At 47.6% G+C, this 21,922-nt stretch overlaps 1 protein-coding gene across 3 annotated transcripts in view; it reads right to left on the bottom strand.

Annotated features, from left to right (window-relative positions):
• Positions 1 to 21,922, bottom strand: part of Slc6a5 (solute carrier family 6 member 5) — a 53,185-nt gene that overhangs the window by 15,947 nt on the left and 15,316 nt on the right. For all 3 annotated transcript variants that reach the window (XM_021167225.1, XM_021167227.2, XM_021167226.1), the window contains 7 exons: positions 19,489 to 19,630; positions 17,128 to 17,260; positions 10,980 to 11,114; positions 8,835 to 8,938; positions 5,333 to 5,457; positions 1,604 to 1,716; positions 444 to 575 (listed from right to left, as the gene is read on the bottom strand). In XM_021167225.1, coding sequence (XP_021022884.1) covers positions 444 to 575; positions 1,604 to 1,716; positions 5,333 to 5,457; positions 8,835 to 8,938; positions 10,980 to 11,114; positions 17,128 to 17,260; positions 19,489 to 19,630 — 884 coding nt within the window. The remainder of the gene's footprint in view (positions 1 to 443; positions 576 to 1,603; positions 1,717 to 5,332; positions 5,458 to 8,834; positions 8,939 to 10,979; positions 11,115 to 17,127; positions 17,261 to 19,488; positions 19,631 to 21,922) is intronic.

Below are 21,922 nucleotides of genomic sequence, written 5' to 3'. Positions count from 1 at the left end.
TGGAAATTTGGCTGGTGGATAAATCTGGACGTTCCTGGTCTCTGTTTTCTTTAAGTAGGACACACCTGTCTTATTGGCTCAAGAAGACTACATCTCAATTATGAAGATACTAGGGGCCTTGCTGGGAGCCAAGATGACATATTTCCACGTGTGGTCAGAATCATCATTGAGCTCGTGCCATCTATGGGAATGACAGGGATTTGGCTCTGGTTGAGAGGTCTGCGAAATGCGAATACAGGGATGGACAGCCATCACAGGTCCTCCACCTGCGCCACAAGGAGCTCATGACTGCAGGCTCTCAGCTGTGTGGTGGCAGACAGCCATTATACGTCTCGCACCTGACCCCCCATCACCTGTGCAGGGTAGGCTCTTACCCAAGAGTGATTGTTGGACAGTCAGTATACATGCCCCACCACATCTGGTCATGCAAAGAGGACTCTCACCTGTGTGATCATAGGGAAACCCATAATGAAGAAGCAGATGCAGCAACCCAGGGTGAACACAGGCTTGTGTGTGCGCAGGTACTTGGGAAACTCATCCGAGATGGAGGTCACGATGGTCTCAATGGTGGCAAACTAAAAGAGTACCGGGACAAAAGCATTTGAGCTCAACTATCTCCCCCAAAAAAGCCCTCTCCAAAGTGTGTCACTAGGGAAATCTGTGCTTGGGCTCTGTCTGGTTTTTAGAGCGCCATTCCATTGATGGGTCTAAATAGCCTTACTGGATGCCAACACACAAAGTGGGGAGAACTCAAGCAGTGTATGAGCTCCAGAAACTCTACCCCAAAGCCCGAAGGAATCATTCACAATCATCCATCAGGAGATCTTAGCTTCGTTTTGTATTCATGAGACGTAAATTCCTCTCCTCTAGTTATCTGCCGTTTGATCTCCTACTTGAGGGAGAGCCCACTTTGCACCCAATGACTAAACTCTGAGCACCTGTCGGCATGATTTGTAGTAGGTGCAGCCTCAAAGCAATTCTCCTAAAATTGACTTCATATTATCATCCCTTATGCTGCCCTACAGAGTTCATGTTGGCAAGATGATGCCAAGGAAGGAGGATGCAGGCTAAAACTTGGAGTGGAGAACAGAAAGAGGGAATGGAAGAGAGAAGAGAGTCCCTTCTCACCATCACATGACCACCAAAAAGGTGAGGTTAAATTGGCTGCGGTGTTTCGCTCACATATCCCAGCATTCAGGAAGCTGAGGGAGGAGGCTAAAGAGTTCAAGGCCAACCTGAGATACGGATTAAACAGAGAGAGAGAGAGAGAGACAGAGACAGAGAGAGACAGAGACAGAGACAGACAGAGGCAGAGAGACAGAGACAGAGACAGAGAGACAGAGACAGAGAGACAGAGAGAGACAGAGAGAAACAGAGACAGAGACAGAGAGAGACAGAGACAGAGGCAGAGAGACAGAGACAGAGAGATAGAGAGGAGACTTACTGTGACTCTAGACAGGTCCGTCACCATCCAGACATTACTCAAGAGACGCCTCAATGTAACCCATAAGCCTAAGCTTTTTCTGCAGACTAGACCTGGGATCATGGAAAGTAGAGTCTTTGAAGGGTTTGAGGAGAAGGGATGGGAGAGACAGGGACTCACCATGGTGTCAAGTCCAAGCGTGAGAAGCATCAGAAAAAAGATGATGGCCCAGAATGGAGAGAGAGGCAGCCTGGTTAAGGCCTCGGGGTAAACCACAAATGCAATGCCAGGCCCTGGAAAAAGCAAGAGAGATGGCGTCAGGGAGGCCCAGCTCGAAGCCCCTCTACCCACAGCCTTCCCTCCACTGAGATTCTGAACGATTTCACAGGCCATAGGTTCACTCCACTGTCTGTTACTTATGTTCATCTCTGCTCATTAGACCAGGCTACCTCCCATGCAAATACTAAGAAACTACCTGCTTTTATTTGAATGGAGGCAAAGAGAATTATTACCTTCTGGTAGAATTGTTGATATTGAGCCCTGAGGGGTACCTGGCAGTGTCTGAAGGCAGTTTTGTTTCTCACAAATGGGATGAAGTGGGATAATTTGATGATCCATTCTTTCAACTTGACAGGATCTAAAGTCACCTAGGGAACGATCCTCTGGGCATGTCTGTGAAGGAGTCTCTATGTTGGGCTAACCGGCATGGTTAGCACCATCCGTGAGCCAGGGCCCCAGGCTGAATAAGGAGAATGTGAGCTAAGCACAGGTGTATCTTCTCTCTCTCTCTCTCTCTCTCTCTCTCTCTCTCTCTCTCTCTCTCTCTCTCTCTCTCTCTCTCTCTTTCCTGACTGCAGAGGAAATGTGACCATATATGTAGCAGCAAGTACCAGTCCTCATACCTTCCCCATGGTGAGAAATGCATCCCCTCAAACTGATTGCCAGATAAACCCTCCCTCCTTGATTTTGTTGATTTTGTCAGCATTTTATCACAGCAAGAAGAAAAGAAGCTCATACAGAAATCTGCTTAAATTAGAAAGCAGAGACACACATCCCAGGCAGGGGAGCAATGGCTTCTAAGAGTACCATATACTGTGGGGGCTAGGGGAGGCTGTGCCTGAGCCCTTTCAGCATGCAGGTGCCCAGCATCCAGAAGAGGGCATCAGCTCCCCTGGGACTTGGTTACAGGCAGTTGTGAGCTACCTGGCATAGGTACTAGGAATTGAACTCTGATCTTCCGAAAGAACAGCAAGTGTTCTTAACTGCTGTGCCATTTCTCCAGCCAACATAACAGCACATTTTTGAAACTGGAGTTGCACAAGGCCTCGGGGTGCTTAAAATATAGAACCTCGAAGATACCCGCTGTCCTATACATTTATTGAAAAGACTGTAGAGTCAGTCTCCAAGGGCTCCTTGTGTGAAGCAGAAAAGAAAAGTCGGTATTAAACAACAGTTGAAACACAGACCCAGAAAGCCATCCTGGGAGGCTGACACATAGGCTCTGGGACGGTCACCACCAGAGGACTTAACTGTGGTGCGTGAAGACCATTCCACCCTTTGGGTGTTACTGCTTTGAAGGAGGGTCGATAATTCTGACAGACACACCTCCTTGAGAAGAGTGTGGTCACGGCAACCAGTTGGCCTCATTATGATGCTGTTTCTGACTAGCCATCAGAGCACAGTGTTTGGACCAGCAGCTGTCTTGAGTACAAATATGCTGGATACTGCTCAGCTAGGCTGGGGTGCAGCTGACCCCACACATCCCTTTGCACACATTCTGCGGAGCCTTCTTGGGACAGGGGGAAATAGACTTAAGAAGAACAGATAGAATGTGTGTGAACTACCCCCATGACATCTCACCAACATGGCTGCCTCAGCATGAGCTGAGTAAGGGCAACGATGGACATGCCAAAGAGGATGGGGAAAATCATGAGGCTTCAACCCTACACAAAAAACTGAGAGTGGAAGAAACAGTCTTCCCCAGGGAAGACCGTACCAACTGGTTATCCAATACCAAAGGGTCTGACCTGAAAACACCCATACAAGTAACATCATACAGCTTATTTTTAGGAATATATTTGTATATGCATGCAATAGCCATTGGTGGAAAGAGGCTATACATTTGAAAGAGAGCAAGGAAGGCTACCTGGGAGGAAAGGGAAGGGGAAACGTATATATAATCTCAAAAATAAGAGAGACAATAAAATGTATAATATATAAAATTTTTCAAAGAATTTTCCAAGACCCACAAGGGGTCTTGGAAGAGGTCCTAAGACTCAGGGACCCTCCTGGACACTGAGCCCCACTGTTCTCATGCCTGAGTTAGATGTGATTTTCTTCCTGTAAAATGGAGGGAGTTAACAGCTATGGAAAGGGGGAATTTCAGAGGAACATGCTGGAAATTTCTACTGCTTTGCATATGGAAGATAGACAGATTTAACCTGGGTGTTAATGGCACCTGTCCTCTCCTGGTCTCACTGGGACAGGAGACAGCTCAGGGCAGCTAGCCTAAGTGGCCTGTGTCCCCNCCCCCCCCCCCACTCCAAATACTATTTTTTATCAGTTCATCCCCTAGTTCCCAACAGGATAGGTTTGGTGGTTATTTTGTTTTAGAAACCAAAATGCCTCAGATGTTCTAGAAAGTGGGGCAGAAACTATCAGCCTCAATGACTCTGCTAAAAGAAATTGAGGTTACAGAACAGCTAGGGGTAGCTCTGTGCCTGAGGATAAGGCCTTTGAAGCATCTCCTGCCTCAAAGAGAGTAGGGAAATTCTCAGCCAGGAAAAGCACTGCACAGCCCACTGATACGGAACCAACACCTCTGGGGGCTCACACTCTCTCCAGGGAGAGATCATGATACCCTTGGGATACGCTGGAGCCTTAACTCTTTGAGACTGTATTAGCACGAGTGGAAGCAGTGATTAATTATGCCCAGCGAACAGGAAGAGACTGGGCCATCCCTCCAAAAAGGTGACCTTCTGGAACGTGGCTCTGCTGTGTGCCGACTCTGAAAACCATGGGGAGCCACTTGAAGGACAACTACTAGACAAGCCTCCCACCACTGGTGGGGCTGGGGCTCAGGGCCACGCCTCTCTGCACCCACCCATCACAGTTCCCACACACTGAAGCTCATATGCCTGGTCAGTCTGGCCAGAATAGTCAGCAATCTCCACAATGAAGCCCCCCCCAGGGGGCCACAAACCTGCAATACTCTAATCCTCTGTAGAACTAGGCAGAGTGGAAATAGGTTAATAAAACTCGCAAATGCTCCCTCTGCAAATGCTGTCCTGGAAATATACTTTGAATGTATTCAAAGGAAGGCTCCTTACAAACTCGGAGAGCACTATGCAGATGTTAGCATCATTTGGGTGCAGCGTAAACATTTATCCCACACTCCCACCTCCACCACCCATTCAACCTTGTCACTCGGCTGGGGAGAAAACTGCAGGGAGGCAATGCTAACTAAGCAGAAAAAGCCGTGAGAACATACTTGACCCAACAATTAGGAAAGTGCTTCGTAAGGACAAGGCTCCCTGAAGTCCAGTTGGAGCTCATTAAGCACCAGCCCTCAACTTCTACAGCAGAGAGCGGGCAGCTGCAGGGCTGTGGGCTGCCTAATGACTCCCCTGCTCATGCCAAACTGATACAACAGACACAACCCCGACCCAGACAGGCTGGAGCGACTTTAAGAGAGCAAGGAAGAGGAAGAGGGAACAGGCTGAAAATGATCTGTCTTAGGCTGGCTCTAGCTCTTTGATGAGCTTCCCAATGGAGCCTGTCTTGCTCACTCTGTCAAGACACTTGAGCACCCCACCTCCATCTATCTAAGTTCTGGATAGAACAAATCAGAAGCTTGTGAGGTAAGCCAGGAACCTGCCCTGGGACAGCAGGGTGACAACTGCCCTGTACCTTGGTCGGCCACATTCTCAATGTTGACTTTGCGCTCGTTAGCCATGAAGCCGATGACAGAGAAGATGACAAACCCAGCAAAGATGCTAGTGGCACTGTTGGTGCAGGTTACAATTAACGTATCCCTGGAAGGAAGAAACCAGAGTTTGAGGTTAGGTGAGCTCTGTGAGGAGGAAGGGACAGAGAAGGTCAAGTGTGTGTCATGTATTTATGTGCCCACGTGCATGCAGGACCATCTATGGACACGTTGTCTACATACACATACATCCAAGGAAAGAAGCAAGCAGTCCCGAGCACAGATGCCCTTCTGTCAATCCAAAATGCCTCAAAAGACTCAAATCTATTTTCCTAAAGCAGTGTAATTTCTAACTGTAATCTAAACACTCATTCTTATTTCCACAGATAAGCACATAGCTCTCACCCCTCATCAAAGAGTTGTCTTTTTTCAACAAATGGAGACCATCTGAGAAAGCAGAGAATGGCTGGCTTTAGGGTGCTGGTCTCCAATTCCCCAACTGATACATCTACAACACAACCTTTACTCCCAAGGCTTCAAGACTGTCACAGAAGAGGGGGCAGAAAGCTTGTCAGAGTTAGAGGACCAGCTCTTCTAGCAATGTTTTCTAGCAACAAAAAGACACAAAGTGAAGGAAGGTGGGGAGGAGGAGGTAGGCTTGGGAGGAGGGGTGAAATACAAGTGATTGAAATACATTATATAACACTCTCATAGAATCAATAAAGATATTTATATATTAGTCTATGTCATAACATTATAATAGCCTCACCTGGAACCTCGGGGGAAACTCTAGTTTCTTGTCCTTAGGACAGGGTCACAACTAATTCACAGTGGCTAAATGTTCACGTCTTCCCCCAAATTAGTATGATGAAGCTCAATCCCCAGTGTGGTCATATTACAAGGCAGGGCCTTGGAAGAATGGTTTCATCCAGTGACTAAGACGATGCCCTCATGAAAGAGGCTGTGAGGTGTGTGCTGCTCTGAAGCCTACTCATATGGAGCAGCAAGGGACCAACTAGAACTTGGAGAGAGACCTCATCAGACACTGAATCTCCTAGCACCTTGATCTTGGACTTCCAAAATATGAGCAATAAACTTCTGTTGTTAATAAATTACCCAATGTAAAGTATTCTTGCAATAATAGGCCAAAAATGACTATAATATCAAGATAGAAGATAATCCAGCCATCACAGTAACAAAGGAGAGTTCTGAGACTCGGTATGAGGAGCCCACTAGGAGGAATAGAAGGCAGTGGGACATTGAAGTGACATCAGAATTATGATGGCAGCCTGGGGCTAGGGCTCAAAGGGCTGAAAAGAGCAAGAGAAGCAATGGAGACAGGCATCACTACCTTTGTCCTAAAACAGCGGTTCTCAGCCTGTAGGTCATGACCCCCTTGGCAAAACTCTATCTCCCAAAATATTTCCATTACAAATTCCTAACTAGCAAAATTACAATTATGAAGTAGCAACTGTGGTGGTTTGAATATGCTTGGCTCATGGGAAGTGGCACTATTAAGAGGAGTGGCCTTGTTGGAGGAAGTGCATCACTGAGCGAGTGGGCTTTGAAGCTCTCCCCAGTGTGGAAGAATCAGTCTTCTCCTGGTTGCCTTCCAAACAAGATATAGACCTTTCAGCACCAATGTCTTCCATATTCCTACTAAGATGGCCCATTAAGCCCCCCTTAAAGCATTCTGCCACTTTCCAAATCCAAAGTCCCAAAATCCTCATTTCTCCACACCAAAACATAGTCAGGTCTATCACAGCAATACCCAACTTTTGTTTTAGTTAGGGATTTATTGCATGAAAAGACAACTCTAATAAAGGACAGCATTTACTTAATTAAAGGGCTGGCTTATAGGTTCGGAGGTTCAGTCTATTATCATTATGGAAGGAAGCATGGCAGCATCTAGGCAGACATGGTGCTGGAGGAGCTGAGGGTTCTAAAAGCTGATCAGAAGGCAACCAGGAGATGACTGACTCTTCCACACTGGGCAGAGCTTCAAAGCTCACCCCCGAGTGATGCACTTCCTCCAACAAGGCCACCTCTCCTAATAGTACCCATGAGCCCAGAATATTCAAATCACCACAGCAACTAAAAATGTTTATGGTTGAGAGTCACTACAAGATGAGGAATTGTATTAAAAAGTCACAGCATTAGGAAGGTTGAGGACCATTGTTCTAGAGCCTTCTGCTGGTAACACAGCTAGGTGTTTGCAGCCTGCTCAAGGCTCAAATGTGAGGTCACAGAAAAAAGGAAGGATCATTGGGTCTACATTAAAATCCTGGCCTTCCTCCTCCCCTTCCTCTTTTTTCCTCCCCCTCCTGTTCCTGCTTCCCTTTCTACCCTGCCCCCTTTGTTGGTAGCAACCACTTGCAATTTTGAATGAAAGCAAGCTTCCTACAGTAGCTCCTATGACCTAATTACCCATCCAAGCCTGACCCTACAACCTCTATGCCTGGTTGCTAGTATGCTTCATGTATAACCTAAAATGACCCTGAGCAGTTCATTTCCCTTTCTATACTGTAATGGTGGCAGTAACTTCACCTCTCTCTTTAAGGGGCTGAGAACATAGAACAAGGTGACTTCTGCCCCTCACTCAGCCCACCACAGAGCCAGTATGAAGGAAACATCTGCCCTATAAACCCCTGAGCTACCTAAAGAGCAAACGGAGGCAGGCGGTTCCATGGATGACTTGGTAGTGAGACTGAATTTGAATAACTTTCTAGCTCTCAGCCAAGGTCCCTACTCCGATGCCATGTAGCCTCATTTCTTGTGAGGCACACATCAATGCTTTACCCTCTGATGGCCTTCAGACCAGTTGGCCTTGGTAGATGTTGAGCAGTGTGACCAAAACTGTTCAAAGGCCTGAGTCTGGCATCTGAACCTGTCCTTCAAGGAAATTATGGGCTAAAATTGTGCACCCTGATTCTGGCACCTTGATTCTGAATGATGATAGTGACCGCTGTTGCTTACTGAGTACCTACTATGTCCAAAATACCCTGTGGTAACTGCATGAATCACCTCTTACTCACACGACATTGCACTCTGTGCTCTATAGATGAGAAAACAGATGTCCGAAAGGGCAACATCCTTGCATTTGTAACAAATAGCAAAGTTATCCTCAAATGTCCCCTAGCTCCATGCTGTCCCTTCCTCTGCATCAGGCTGTCTTTCCCCTCTTGAAATCAAGTGATCAGTGACCTTACTACACACATGACTACTCCATGACTGTATACATGGACTTCTACAGGACACACCTAGCCACTGTGACCCTCTCCAAGAAGACATTGCATCCTGTAGGTAGCCACTGAGTCCCCACTCAGGGCCTTGGTCAGTGGGGTCAGCTGAGATGAAGAAGTGAGTGACAAGGCATTGGCCAGCTGCTCCTCCTAAGCCCAGGGTGACTCTATAACTCTGCCTTGGGTGTGTGTCGAGGCTTTGTTTTGCTGGCCTGCAGCCTCTGGATTGGATGTCTGCACGCACCTGTAGCAGTTGTTGTGGAATTTGTTGTAAGAAGAAAGAGTGATGAGCCCTCCCCAGGCCGCAGACAGAGAGAAGAAAATCTGAGTGGCCGCATCCTTCCATACCTGGGAAGAAGGAGAGTCAGGTCACTAAGAGAGTCCAGCCTCCAGTGGCATGCTTGACACCATGTCACCTTCCCACGTGAATCGGAGGTGACTGGGAACAAAAGAGCTGAGAGTGCACAAACAGAAGCCATGCCTCTCTTGTTCCTGAAGCTAAAGTAAGACTTAGCTAGGAGATTCTAACTCTGTGTAATAAAAGGAAGGGTTGAGATAATCGATCTGCAGACTTTCTGAGAGGACAAGGAAAATGGCTGCTGGATGGATGGGGCCTTTACCAGCCTTGCACTTGAAATCTACCTTTGCATCCAGGTTACCCGGCCTACAACATCACACCAGACAGAACAGGATGATGGCCCTCTCTCAAAGTGCTTACCCACCCAAAGAACAATCTGTGACACCAAATACAGTCACGGATTCAAAACAAAAACCCTTTTTAATTGACAGTCTTATGCCTTAGGATAACTGCCAGAACCTGAGCTTCACACATATAAATAAAAATTTTAATGTACTTAAAATAATGCAAAGGTAGATCTCAAGTGTGAGACTGGTTAAAACCCACATCTACCCAGCACCCATTTCTTGTCTGCCCTAAAACAATGCTTTGATTAGTTGAAAATCAGTGTTGTGTCCAGCTTCTCCATCACAGAGGATCGAGTAGGGAAGACCAGCTTGTCACTTAGTCTCTGGCCAACTGTGTGAAAATCAATTACTATGTGGAACATCTGTAGTCTCTGCTCTTTGAAAGAGGAAGGCTGCCTCTCTCTGCCTTGGCTCTCACACTTGCTGCCTGGAATGGTGGTGGAATGGTGGTATGATGTTGGGTGCTACAGCAGTTCTCGGGATCTGGTCTCTAAGGATGAAGAGGAAGAAAACCAGACCCTTGATCCCTCGTGACATCACAGAAGGTTGAACTGGTCTTTGACCAGCAGCCATCAACTGTTATCTTGTTTATGCTGTCGTGACCTGGACTCTTTGTGGTATGTGCATCCAAACTCAATCCTTGCCATGAGTTTTTGATGTACCCTTGGAAATGCAGTTTTGAAAATTCATCTGCCGTTACACACTCACCCTTCACAGGGAGGGATGTGTGTGAGGGTGAATTTTTTAGAGTGTGATGTCCATACACCTGACACACAGAGAAAGTTCAAGTATCCGCTGGTCCCACATCTGTGTTCAGGAAATATGCAAATGTGTCCGGGGCCTTTAAAACCAAAGAGCTGCCTGTGCTCTGATTTTCCAACCAGCAACACTCTGCTTCCACCACACTATACTTAGTAAGGAATAAGTGGTGTGCAGGTGGCCCAAAGCTACCAAAGGATCCCCGTTGTACTAGCTACGGTTTTGTGTGTGAACTTGACACAGGATGGAGTTATCACAGAGAAAGGAGCCTCCCTTGAGAAAATGCCTCCACAAGATTTGGTTGTCAGGCATTTTCTCAATTAGTGATCAAGAGGGGAGGGCCCATTGTGGGTGGTGCCATCCCTTGGCTGATAGTCTTGGGTTCTATAAGAGAGCAAGCCAGGGGAAGCAAACCAATAAGTAAAATGGCCTGCATCAGCTCCTGCTTCCTGACCTACTTGAGTTCCAGTCCTGACTTCCTTTGGTGATAAATAGCAGTGTGGAATTGTAAGCTGAATAAACCCTTTCCTCCCCAACTTGCTTCTTGATCATGGTGTTTGTGCAGGAATAGAAACCCTGACTCAGACGCTCATCTTCATTAGGGCCTAGGCTGCAACTACAGATGGAAAGCTGCTACTTCAGAATCTGAAAGCACTTAGCTACCTGATCATCATCCTAACACACCAAGATCTCCCAGACCTGAAGATGTAGCCATGGGGACCCCAAAGGGGAAGGGAAGACTGGCCCCAGCTGCTCCACATCCAGGAGAGTGGTCTACCCTGAGTGTGTGTGTGTGTGTGTGTGTGTGTGTGTGTGTGTGTGTGTGTCTCTCTCTCTCTCTCTCTCTCTCACACACACACACACACACACACACACACACACCACCCCTGATTCTAGTCTGCTATAAACAGAGTAATGAGCCCACCGTGGCATCCGTGAGTTTTTCCCACTTAGGTGTGATGAAGTACCAGATGCCGGCTCCAGCTCCAGGCAGGGTGACTCCTCGAATGAGGAGGATGACCAGGACGACGTAAGGGAATGTGGCTGTGAAGTAGACCACCTGCAAAAGCAGAGGGGTGAAGAGGCAAGTGAGCAGCATCCCTGAGGACATTACTGAGCTGAGGTGACAGGGGACCTGTCACCCTAATGTCTGCTAATGTGGAGCTGAACAGACACAGTCCTCCAGCCCAACAGCGAGGTCTTCCCAAGCTCTGACAGGGTCACGTGGAGAAGAACAGAGAGTACTTGCCTACCTGCCCTGTCAATCAAGCCTCATGGTGAAGAAAGCATCTAGCAAGGAGGCCCAAGGCTTTGGGGTAAGGCAACCAGGACACAGGAGACTGGGAGAAGATGTCCCCCTGCCCAGCTACCAAGTGATCAACAACAATGCAAGAAACCACAGGTAGGGCTGGAGGCTTTGTGCTATGTTCCCCCAAAATATCTACCCCATCTCTCCTGAAGGGCCCAAATACCATCATCAGAGTTAAAACACTTTGGCTTACATCCTGGCTTACACAGACACCCTAGGTAAAATGGCTTCACAGAGTGAAGAGACTGTGATTAGACACATTCCTACACAAATGGTATCCAATCTCTGATACTGAAGTGTGATCATGGGCAAACTCCTAAGGTCTCTGAACCTGTTTATATATCTGTAATATGGGTATAGAGTACCTGTCCTAAAACAACACATAGGGTTATACAAGCTGCTGTGTGGAAGCAGGCACAGGGCCTGGCCATAAGAGGACCGTTAAATACACCTAAGTTCCACAGGCATGTATGGAGGGTTTCTGGTGAACTGGCTCTGCTATATGGAGAGGGAATACATAATGGAAAGGACCCAGTATCTGCACAGGGGCTGAGCAGTCAACCATAGGAAACTTGTGGGACTCAAGGGAAGCATGTAGCGCCCAGACTGGGAGTGTCTGAAGGGTTCATGGAGATATTACTCAAGCTGGGTCTCAGAGCAGGAAGGCAATCTCAAAGAGTCCAGGCAAGCTGGCAAGGGGAAGGAGGGGAGAAGGTGGGCAAGGCAGGAACTGGGAAGTGATGCTCTGCCCATTTGCTGCTAGGATGGCAGAAGGTCACGGGTGGAGAGAAGGGTAGCTAGAGGTGGTGGAGGAGGTCAGAGCATGGGAGGCCCAAAGTGCAAACAGGTAGTTGTAACTTCTGGAAGAGATGGAGGGACGGAGTAAGGGCACATCTGGAGGAAACATTAGCAGAACTTAGGGATGCGCTGGATGAGGATAGGTTAGGGGTACTTTCTTTCCTGTCAATCAAGCCTCAAGGTGAAGGAGGGGCTTGAGACTGAGATTTAGTAGATCGTGGGCAGCCAGCTATAGGCCTGGCTTGCTGTAAAAGGGACTGTTGGGCAGAGCCTAGAAGTTATGCCAACAGGGGTGGCAAACTGTGCCTGCTCAGCTCCACAGTCACAGGGTCTAGAGTTTAAACCCTGACTCCTCTACTTATGAGCTGGGTTGCTTTGGGGAGTGGCTATTCCTCTCTGGATATAAGTGCCAATACCTGCAGGTGGTAAGAGCTGCATGTCCCTCACAGAGTACTGAGAGGAGCATGATGGGGCAATCAAAGGAGAAGAGGATTGAGAGCCTGCCTAGGACCACAAAAGTAAACTGTCAAACACTGAAACACCCTGCCACTCAAAGCCAAGCTCTTACTCTCTGGCTCCAGCCCAGAAGGGCCTGGCCACCTCTTTCCACCTGGACCACTATGCAGATACCTCTCCTCTGACACATGCAACATTAGTCACTTTGCCCTTCTGGTCCCTCTGGTCCCAGAGATGAGGTAGTACCCACAGCCAGCCCCTCTGTGGTGGTTTGAATATGCTTGGCCCAGGGAGTGACACTATTGAGAGATGTGGCCTTGTTAGAGGAAGTATGTCACTGTGGGGGTGGGCTGTGAGACCCTCCTTTTAGCTGCTTGGGAGCCAGTCTTCTCCTGTTTGACTTTGGAACAAGATGTAGAACTCTCGACTCCTCCAGCCCATGTCTGCCTGAATGCTGCCCTGCTCCTGCCTTTATCATAATGGACGGAACCTCTTGAACCTGTAAGCCAGCCCTGGTTAAATGTTGTCTGCCGCAGACCCTCTGGGTCCCTTTATCTGCATAGAACGGGTCTCTGGTCACAGGTGGGCAAAGAGTCAGCGAATGACAGACAGACCAACACACGAGATTGTGTAGAATCTGAATGTATGTTGTCAGGTCGAGCATCAAACTTTTTATACAGCAGAAAAGCAAGAAACCAGACGAGATACAATCCACCAAGTTACAATACAAAAGGAATGCATACATCAAAAGAAGGCGGGGACTAGGCTGCTGCCACTAAGAAAGGAGCCAGATGTAAAGCTAGTCTATTGTTAAACCCACCACAAGGGGTTCTACTTTAGCAGACCTTCTCAAGAATACTGCAATACCACAACCCCCCTATTTCCTGGGCCCTGGTAATTTCTAGTAACTTTTAAGTATCTGTGGAGAATCTCCATTTGTCAGAAGAATTCACCATTGTAATTCTAATATGCAATGTAGCCTGTACTGAAGATTTCTAACTCAGTGGGATTCCCTGGCTCTTACATGGTAAACACTCTGCAGACCAGCCTTGAGCTGCTTTGGCTCCGTCTTTTGTAATGCTTAATTAGTTACTGCATAGGTAACTTCCTTACTGCATTCCTACCAGATTCCAAGCTCCTAGGCTTCTGGAACATTGGAACGCTGGTGGGAGGCTTTAGCTATGTCAGAATCCAATCTTTAAAGGCACTTATAATAAGATAATACTAAAAGAGAGCACGTGGATCCATACACCAGACTATTGCGGGGATAGGGTATGAGTATATGGGCTAATGAGAACACCAAAGCTCCAGAAGGTGAGTTTCCGTGAAACTCTTTGCCTCGTGAGTGCTTCCAGGCTTCTCAGCCTGTCAAGCAGACTTTACTGGAGTGTGCATGGCAATTGTCCTTTATAAGAGTTGCCTTGGTTATGGTGTCTCTGCACATCAGTGGAAACCCTAAGATACCCTCCTACATCTCCGAACTTGCTTCTCTCCTCTTAAAGTCTGAAGGAAAAGGGAAGACCCTGCATCTGCACACAGACATTCTAAAACCTCAAGAATATCTGACACCTTGAGAGAGAGAAAAATCACTCTACCTCAGGCTGGCCAGACTGACCTGTGAGATGAGCCTGGGAGAGGAGCTGCTACCAGGCAAGGCATAGTCACAGACAGGCTCACTTCTTACCTTCACCAGGGAAGGAGCAGCAGAGGACACCTGACTGGAGGCTGATGGGAAGGGAAGCCTACAGGAGGACCACAGAGGAGAAGAGACTTCCTAGTCCATGGGGGCCTACAGGGGGAAGCCATCAAGACCCCTCCCTCTCACTTGACGTCAGCCTGATCAGCTGAGCCAGCTGTTCCCACATAGCTGTTGTGTGACATGAGCCTTGTTTTGCAGAGAAAGCTGAGGTCTGGGCTGAACATCTCACAGAGGATTAAATATCTCATTCACGGACTTCCAGCTTGAACCAAGGTCCAAACCTGAAGCCACTCCAAAGCCATTACTTCCATTAAGGTCATTCTGTGAACCGACAGGCCAGAAACAGGAGCTGGGTGCTAACAGTAGGCAAGGGAGGTGTCTAGGATGCATGCCTTCAGGAAGTGCCATTTGCAGGGACCTACAAGCCAGTGTGAGTGTCTCCTTAAAAATCACACCTTGGGTACTTCCTCACCTCCCCCTGCGCATGGCCCCATGGGTAGGTGGCCCAGTTCCTTTGCTCCTGGTGAATGGAGAGGGGAATATTTGGCTTACACCTCGGACTTGGGAGAGGAGCAGGTGAAGGCTTTCTGCAAGCTGCTTGTCTGGGTCAGGCGGGCTCCCACCAGCACCTGCTTCATATGGCCGGTCAGAGCTGACTGTGAGCAGTAATGAAGCATGCTTGGCAGGAAGGGACTGACTCACCTGGCCCTTGCAGGCACTCTCCTCCTCACCGCAGGGGCCCCACACAGACAGCTAATTAGGTTCCCTTTACTGGGTTGCAGGAAGAGCAGCCCCAGGACCCAGGCTATCTACTGGTCACCTGTGGAGTTCTACCAGCTCAAAGGCCATGTCTCCAAAGAGCCAACTTTGTCCCCTCAGGTCCTGCACTAGAGGAACAGAGCTCACATCACTGCAGGGAAAGAGGCATCTCTGTAGGACAGGGCTTTGCTTGTGGAATCTCCATTGTAAAGGAGCCAGTCACAAATGAACAACTCAGTCCCACATTCTCTCTGGCTCGCAAATAACTTTGATTCATAGCAGTAAAACCTGGGGCCGAATAAGAAGCTTCGGTTCACTATTTCTGGTAGCACTCCTCATTTTAAAGGGGAAAAAATTTCCACTGATTTTTGATTGGAAATTTCCTCGGTGAGCCAGCATTAGTGTGGCAGTTGTCAATGACAAGCCTACATGCTCCAGACTGCTTTAAACTTCCTAATCACTTGAAAGAGCTAGCTGTAATGCCACTCCACCAACAGCACAGATGAATGGAACATTAAAGAATCTTAAGAGGCTAGGTGTGCTAGTGCACACTCAGAGGTGGCAATTAGGAGGTAGAGACAGGCGAGTCTCTGTGAGTTCAAGGCTCACCTGGTCTGTCTAGCAAGTTCCAAGACAGCCAGGACTGCACAGTGATGCCCTGACTCAGAAAACAAACAAACAGAAAGAACCTTATGGAATATTTACTTTAATCCTGGATTTTGTAAATGAGCACAATAAGGCCCAGATGCACCCTGGGGCTTCCCAAAGTCATAATGATAAATGGAGCTGAGACAGGCTAGGAGAACTGATAGCCTGATACTTCATGTAAATGGGGACCCGTGGTTCTCTATTCCTTATAGCAAAAGAAAGAGAAAGCCGTCTAGATTCTAGGCTTTGCAATGAGTTAGACCCATGTTCAAATGTCCCTGATGCTGTTTACCAGCTGTGTGACAGCAGGCAGCCTAGATATTCCCATCTAGCTGTAGATGGGAATAGGGGACCCATGCGGCAGGTGCTATGAAACTGACATACTGATGCATGTGGAGAAATCAGCCGAGGCTCCACACAGAGCTCTCCACAAGATACTACTCATCCTGATTCCCCAGTGAGGTCACTGTTTCTGGGATGCCAGCAGGGATGACCATAAGTCTAGTCCATCAGCCGTTTATAACAAAGTGGAAGAAACTAGCTGGGCCCTTTTAAAGACCTGGCCTTAGACTAGGTATTTTACATGCATTCTTACACCCTATGGCAATCCTACAGGGTATGGGCTACCATCCCCAGGTTAGGGGGTTGAGGATTAAGAAACACATTCCCAAGGTTAACTATCTTGCCATAGTTACACAGCTAGGAAGTGATTGCATCCTCCCCGCTGGGCCATAGTCAAGCCACATCATCTCCATCTCCAGCCTGTGGGACTTTTGCTGAGCAGATGCTTGGCCGGCTGTGCTAAGCATCCTTAGAAGATGGAGCGGCCATTCCACTCAGGTCCAATCCATGTGAGGCAAGCACATCAGGAAAGCACAGGGGACCCTGGACATAGCTGTGTGGTCCCTTCAGCATTCCGCATCTTCCTATAGCCCCCACAGCATTCATCCTGAACCAGTGGGGTCCTCAGGATTCCATCCCAGCTCCCATTTTACAGATTGGTAAACAGATCTTAGAGAATGCATAGGCCCTGATAGCTCCTTTGGCAAGTGCTCAGACAGAACAATGTGGGAACTAGAGGGCCTTAAACACCTGCCAGCCCAACATCTTTCACCTTCAAACTGAGAAAACAGAAGTCCTCTAAAAAAAAAAAAAAAAGCTAAGATGAGAACCTTGGCTTTTTATTTGCTGGAGGAAAAAAAAATAAATGTTAAGAGTAAATCAAAATTTCAGCCAAGTTTCATGTCTCAAGTGGAGACAACCTTACACAACACACACCATGGGAAGCCCTCAGGGGCCTGGAGGCTGTGGGAAGAATAACTCAGTCCCAAAAAAGGCAGAAGAGGAGGAAGGGGTGGGGGTGAGGGGTAGGAGAAGAGAGGTGAGACAAAGCCAAGTTCTTACTTTTCCTGATGACTTAATTCCTTTCGCCAGTGATGCGTACACAATCACCCAAGCCAAGAAAAGGCAGAAGGCCAAGGGCCACCGGATCTCACCCGGATATTCAATCCCTGCAGAAATCTTCAGCACAAAATACCTTAAAAATCAGAAGAAGGAGAAAGGGAGTGAGGGGAAGGGGAGGGAGACAGGGAGGGAGAGGGGAGGAAGGGAGGGAGAGAGGGAGTGGAGGAGAAGAGAGGTGAAGATCTGCAAGCTTCAACCTCCCATCAGAGCATCAGAGGTGGGAGATTTCAGCACACCCAGCACCTCCCACAGCCTGTGAGCAGAGAGATTGGTGGGCCTGGCTCTTGCCTAAGGCTGTCTACTTACTAAGGATTTGCAGATCTCTTTAACTAAGCTGGAAGGTCTTGTGTGATAGTGAATTGATTTTGTGAAAGACAGTTGGCACTATCCACTGGAGTTGCCACACAAAAAGCACAACTGTAATCTCAACACTTAGGATGTGGAGGCAGGGGAATCAGGAATGTAAGGTCATTCTCAGCTGTATAGTAAGTTCAAGTCCAGCCTAGACTACATGAGACACACACCCCCTCTCAAAAAAAAGAAAAGAAAAGAAAGAAAATGAAAGTTGTATAATAGAAATTCTGAAGTGGGGACTTGGGAGATTGCTCAGTGGTTAGAGTACTGACTCCACAATCCTGAGGAGAGAAGTCTGTATCCCAGCACCCACATGAGGAGCCCAGCAGCCACAAACACTGAAATCTCCAGCTTTGAAGGCACTAATGCCCCTTCTAGCTTCTACAGGAGTATCTATGGCCACATATGCATAAACTCACAAGTCACTTAAACACACACACACAAGTAAATAAATAAGATAAACCTTTTTTAAAAAGATGAAGGAGGAGGAGGAGGAGGAGGAGGAGGAGGANGAGGAGGAAGAAGAAGAAGAAGAAGAAGAAGAAGAAGAAGAAGAAGAAGAAGAAGAAGAAGAAGAAGAAGAAGAAGAAGAAGAAGAAGAAGAAGAAGAGAAGGAGGAGGAGGAGGAGGAAGAGGAGGAAGAGGAATGATGTCAGGCTTTTCCATACTGGAGCACAGTTGTACTTCTCAACTTTACAAAGCAGGAGTGTAGAAAGCAGTCACTTAAAGTGCACCTCTGCACTGTAGTTCGAGTTGTACTAGGCATGCTCTGAGGCTAACGTTGGCTAAAATGTTAAAAGTACTCACTGTAGAGTGCTTGCCTGGCAAACATACAGCCTGCTTTTCATCTCCATCACTGTATGAACAGGACCCGATGGTGTCCTGTAATCCCAGCATTGGGGGATGGGGGCAGGAGGATTTAGAGTGTAAGGTGAACTGTACCTCGGTGGACTACATAGAGAGCTCAAGACTGGGCTGCATGAGACTCCAACAGCACTGGCTCATATCGCCTCAAAACAGCTCAAGTGGGTTTGAGCACCCCAGCTCTCTAGATGCTCCCCCTTAGCTTGCCTCAGCCCACTCCCCACCATTTTATAATTCCACTCACTTACAACCCTACTCACACCAGAGTGCACATGAGTGGCTGGACCACATTATTTTCCCCTCCATGAAATGTCTACACTGCCCCGCTCCACAAACATTTCAGCAAGTACACTTACAGCTGAAGGTCTTCTAGTAATCGTGGACCCCATCACCATCATCAACATTGGACACAGAGAAAGGACAAAACTCAGCCAGGCATGGGGCCTCATGCCTGTAATCCCAGCCCCAGAAAGACTCAGGCAAGAGGATTCTTGCAAGTTCAAAACTATCCCAGACCACATGGTGAGTCCAAGCTAGCCAGGGCTACAGAGAGAGTCACCTTTTGGAAAGAAGGGAAGTAAAGAAAAAGGGAAAGGCAGAAAGGAAGAAGGATGTAGGAAGGGGAAAAGAGGGGGCAAAGGAAGGAAGGGGAGATGGAGAGATAAGGGAGAGAGGAGGAAGGGAGGGATGAAAGAAAGTCTGTTTCCTCCTTGAAACTAAGCGCCTAACCCTAACTGTTTTCTTACTTTGACTTCTCTTCCCTGGGGGTCAAGTGCAGGTGGACAGCGTGAACTGGCTGGCAGGTGTCAGCTTGGATGACATGAGTCAAGGTTAGCACTTATTTCTTATCAACATGGATTGCCACAGTACCAATCTTGTTCTTACCAGTGTCATTTAGTCAGCCCTCACGTACACAGCACATGGCTTTTGGAAGCCCAACCAGACACAATCTCCCTCTCAGATCACTAGCACCAGCAAGGAGGGTACAAAGGGAGGCCACCCACCCCTCCCACCTCACAGCTCTGATCTGCAAACCATCTTCTGGGCTTGCTTATAGAGCTTCCCCAGACCCAGCCAGCTTACTTGAAGTATTCTTCACTCCCGCTGACAAATGTCTTATTGGCCTGGCTGGTGAAGTTAACCATTGTCAAGTTCGGATAGGCAGTCATGCAGAAAGTAGAGTTCTTAATCTGTATCTTGGGATGGTCACCGATAACACAGGAATCTGATCAGGAGAGGAAGAGGATGGACCAGAAACGTTGAGATAAGTATGGAGAACGGACAGTGATCTCTCTGCCCATCCGAGGTCAGAAGCCAGAGCTCTAAGCATTGAGGAGCAGCAGGGAAATATTGGCAGAGTGTATTTCTCACCCTACATTATCCAACCCTGAAATACCTTGTACTAATAGCAAAACCCCACATGTATGTAACCCTGGAATCTTTAAAAAAGAAAAACTGGGCTTGTGCCTTCAAACCCAGCACTCAGGAAGCAGATACAGGAGGATGTCTGTGAGTTCAAGGCCGGCCTGGTCCATATAGTAAGTTCCAGGCCATCCAGGGCAATACGGTAAGACCCTGTCTAAAATAAATAACTAAGTTTTTAAATAAAGAAATGAGCTTTTTAAAGTCATTAAGGTCATTTAAAGGTCAATAACACGACTGAAGTCCCATAGGTCATAAGAAAGATCAAAATTCAGACCCAGATCCTTAGGACACTACAGAAGGCATATCAGTTACAGATACCAATTTAAGCAGGGGTATCCTGTGAGGCTCCTTCTTAAGTGCTATTGCTACAGGGGGCTTTCTAATAAGTGGTCTCTCTGGCCAGGACAAGGGCGCCAGCCTATAATCCCAGCATGTGTCAGACAGAGGCAGGAAGATCAAGGAGGCTGGGATACAGCTCAGTTGGTCGGTTGCCAGGCATGCAGGAAACCCCAGGTTCAATTTCCAGCACCACATAAAAGCAGGTGTAGTTGTTCACATCTACAATCCCAACACTCGGGAAATGGATGCAAAGAGGTCAGAGCTTTAAGGTTATGACCAGCTTCACAGCAGTTTCTAAAACATCCTGAACTAGATTCTGTGTCAAGAAAAAAAATAATAATTTCTAAGCCCTGCTTTTAAGCACTACCTAGTAATATAGACAACACACAGTAGGTACTCTTAGAACCTGTGCTATGCTCTTTCCACCCTCACATGGGTAAGCAGGTATAGTGACCACACTGTGTGCTAAAGGGCCTTCAACAGGATCTGAGAATGTGTCATCTTGGTGAATGTGATCATCATGGGCCATATGGTAATATCCAGGAACATTTCTAACTTTTCCATCTGAGCAGCTCGGCACTATTGACATCAAGTGCATAAAGACCAAGGCTGCTGCTGCTGCTGCTGCTGCTACAATGAGCAAGTCAGTCCTCCATGTTGACAAAGAATTATCCCATGCACAATCCCAATAGCTGAGGATGCCTGGAATAAGAAGAGAAAGTCAACCAGTCAACCACACATGCAGGTTTGGTCTTTTGCTTGTATTGTAATGCTAAATGCTGGCCTCCAAGGCCTGGGTGCCTCCAGGGATGCGAGAGTCTGCACTTACCCAAGTGACTTACACAAGCAATACTTTGTAACCTTGACCCCCACCCCCAAAATTTCCCCTGATTGGTGGTGAATAAAATGCCTACAGCCAATAGCTTGGGAGAAGAAAGATAGGCAAAGATGGGTTCCTGGGCTTGGGAGCTGAGGAGACCATAAGGGTGAAAAGAAGGTGGGAGAGGAGAAAGATGTCATAGGTTAAGAGTCGGGAAAGCAGGGTCATGAAGGCTGGCCAACTGGAGTTGAGAGCAGCCCAGATGAAACATAGTAAGTGATAACTTGGGGTTATGGATAGGACATAGATTTTAATAGCATAGAGGATAGATTTCTGCCCAGCTCTGGCGCTGATTAAGGCGTACTGTAAATAATAAAAGTTGTGTGTCTTTTATCCAGGAACTCAATGATCAAAGGTGAGTTAGAAGTCCCAGATTGAGATTAAATAATTTCTACAATAAGACCCCAGGCTGGGCTCAGCTCAAGAAGTCTTCTTTGGGCTCAGCAAGCATCGATTATTTTAATCTTCACTCTCAATAGGAAGAAGCTGGGATGTTTCTGACCATTTCGCAATGGGTTTCTAGCAGCAGTATAAACTGCTAGACACACAGCTGTGGGTTTTCTCAGTGGTGAAGCACTAACTAGCATGCCTAAGGCCCTAGGTTCTAATCCCAGCACCACAGAAGGGGATGCAATAAGTAAAAATGGGCAGAAATTTGAAACAAAAAGCTCGCTGGACTCCCAAAAGACAGTTTCATCAAGCACCAAGTAGCAGGACAACTGGCACTGTGAGGACTAGGTCTCAGGGATGTCTGCAACACTCGATGCCCATGGCCCCTAAGCCTTACGTCACCCCTGTGAGCCAAGTCCTGTTATCAGCTGGTACCCAGAGCTGCAGCGGCTTACCCAGGATGTAAGTCCTGCCAGGAGGAAC

This window comes from Mus caroli, chromosome 7 (genome assembly GCF_900094665.2).
Source record: "Mus caroli chromosome 7, CAROLI_EIJ_v1.1, whole genome shotgun sequence".
NCBI lineage: Eukaryota > Metazoa > Chordata > Mammalia > Rodentia > Muridae > Mus > Mus caroli.
This window is presented reverse-complemented; position numbering and strand designations above follow the sequence as displayed.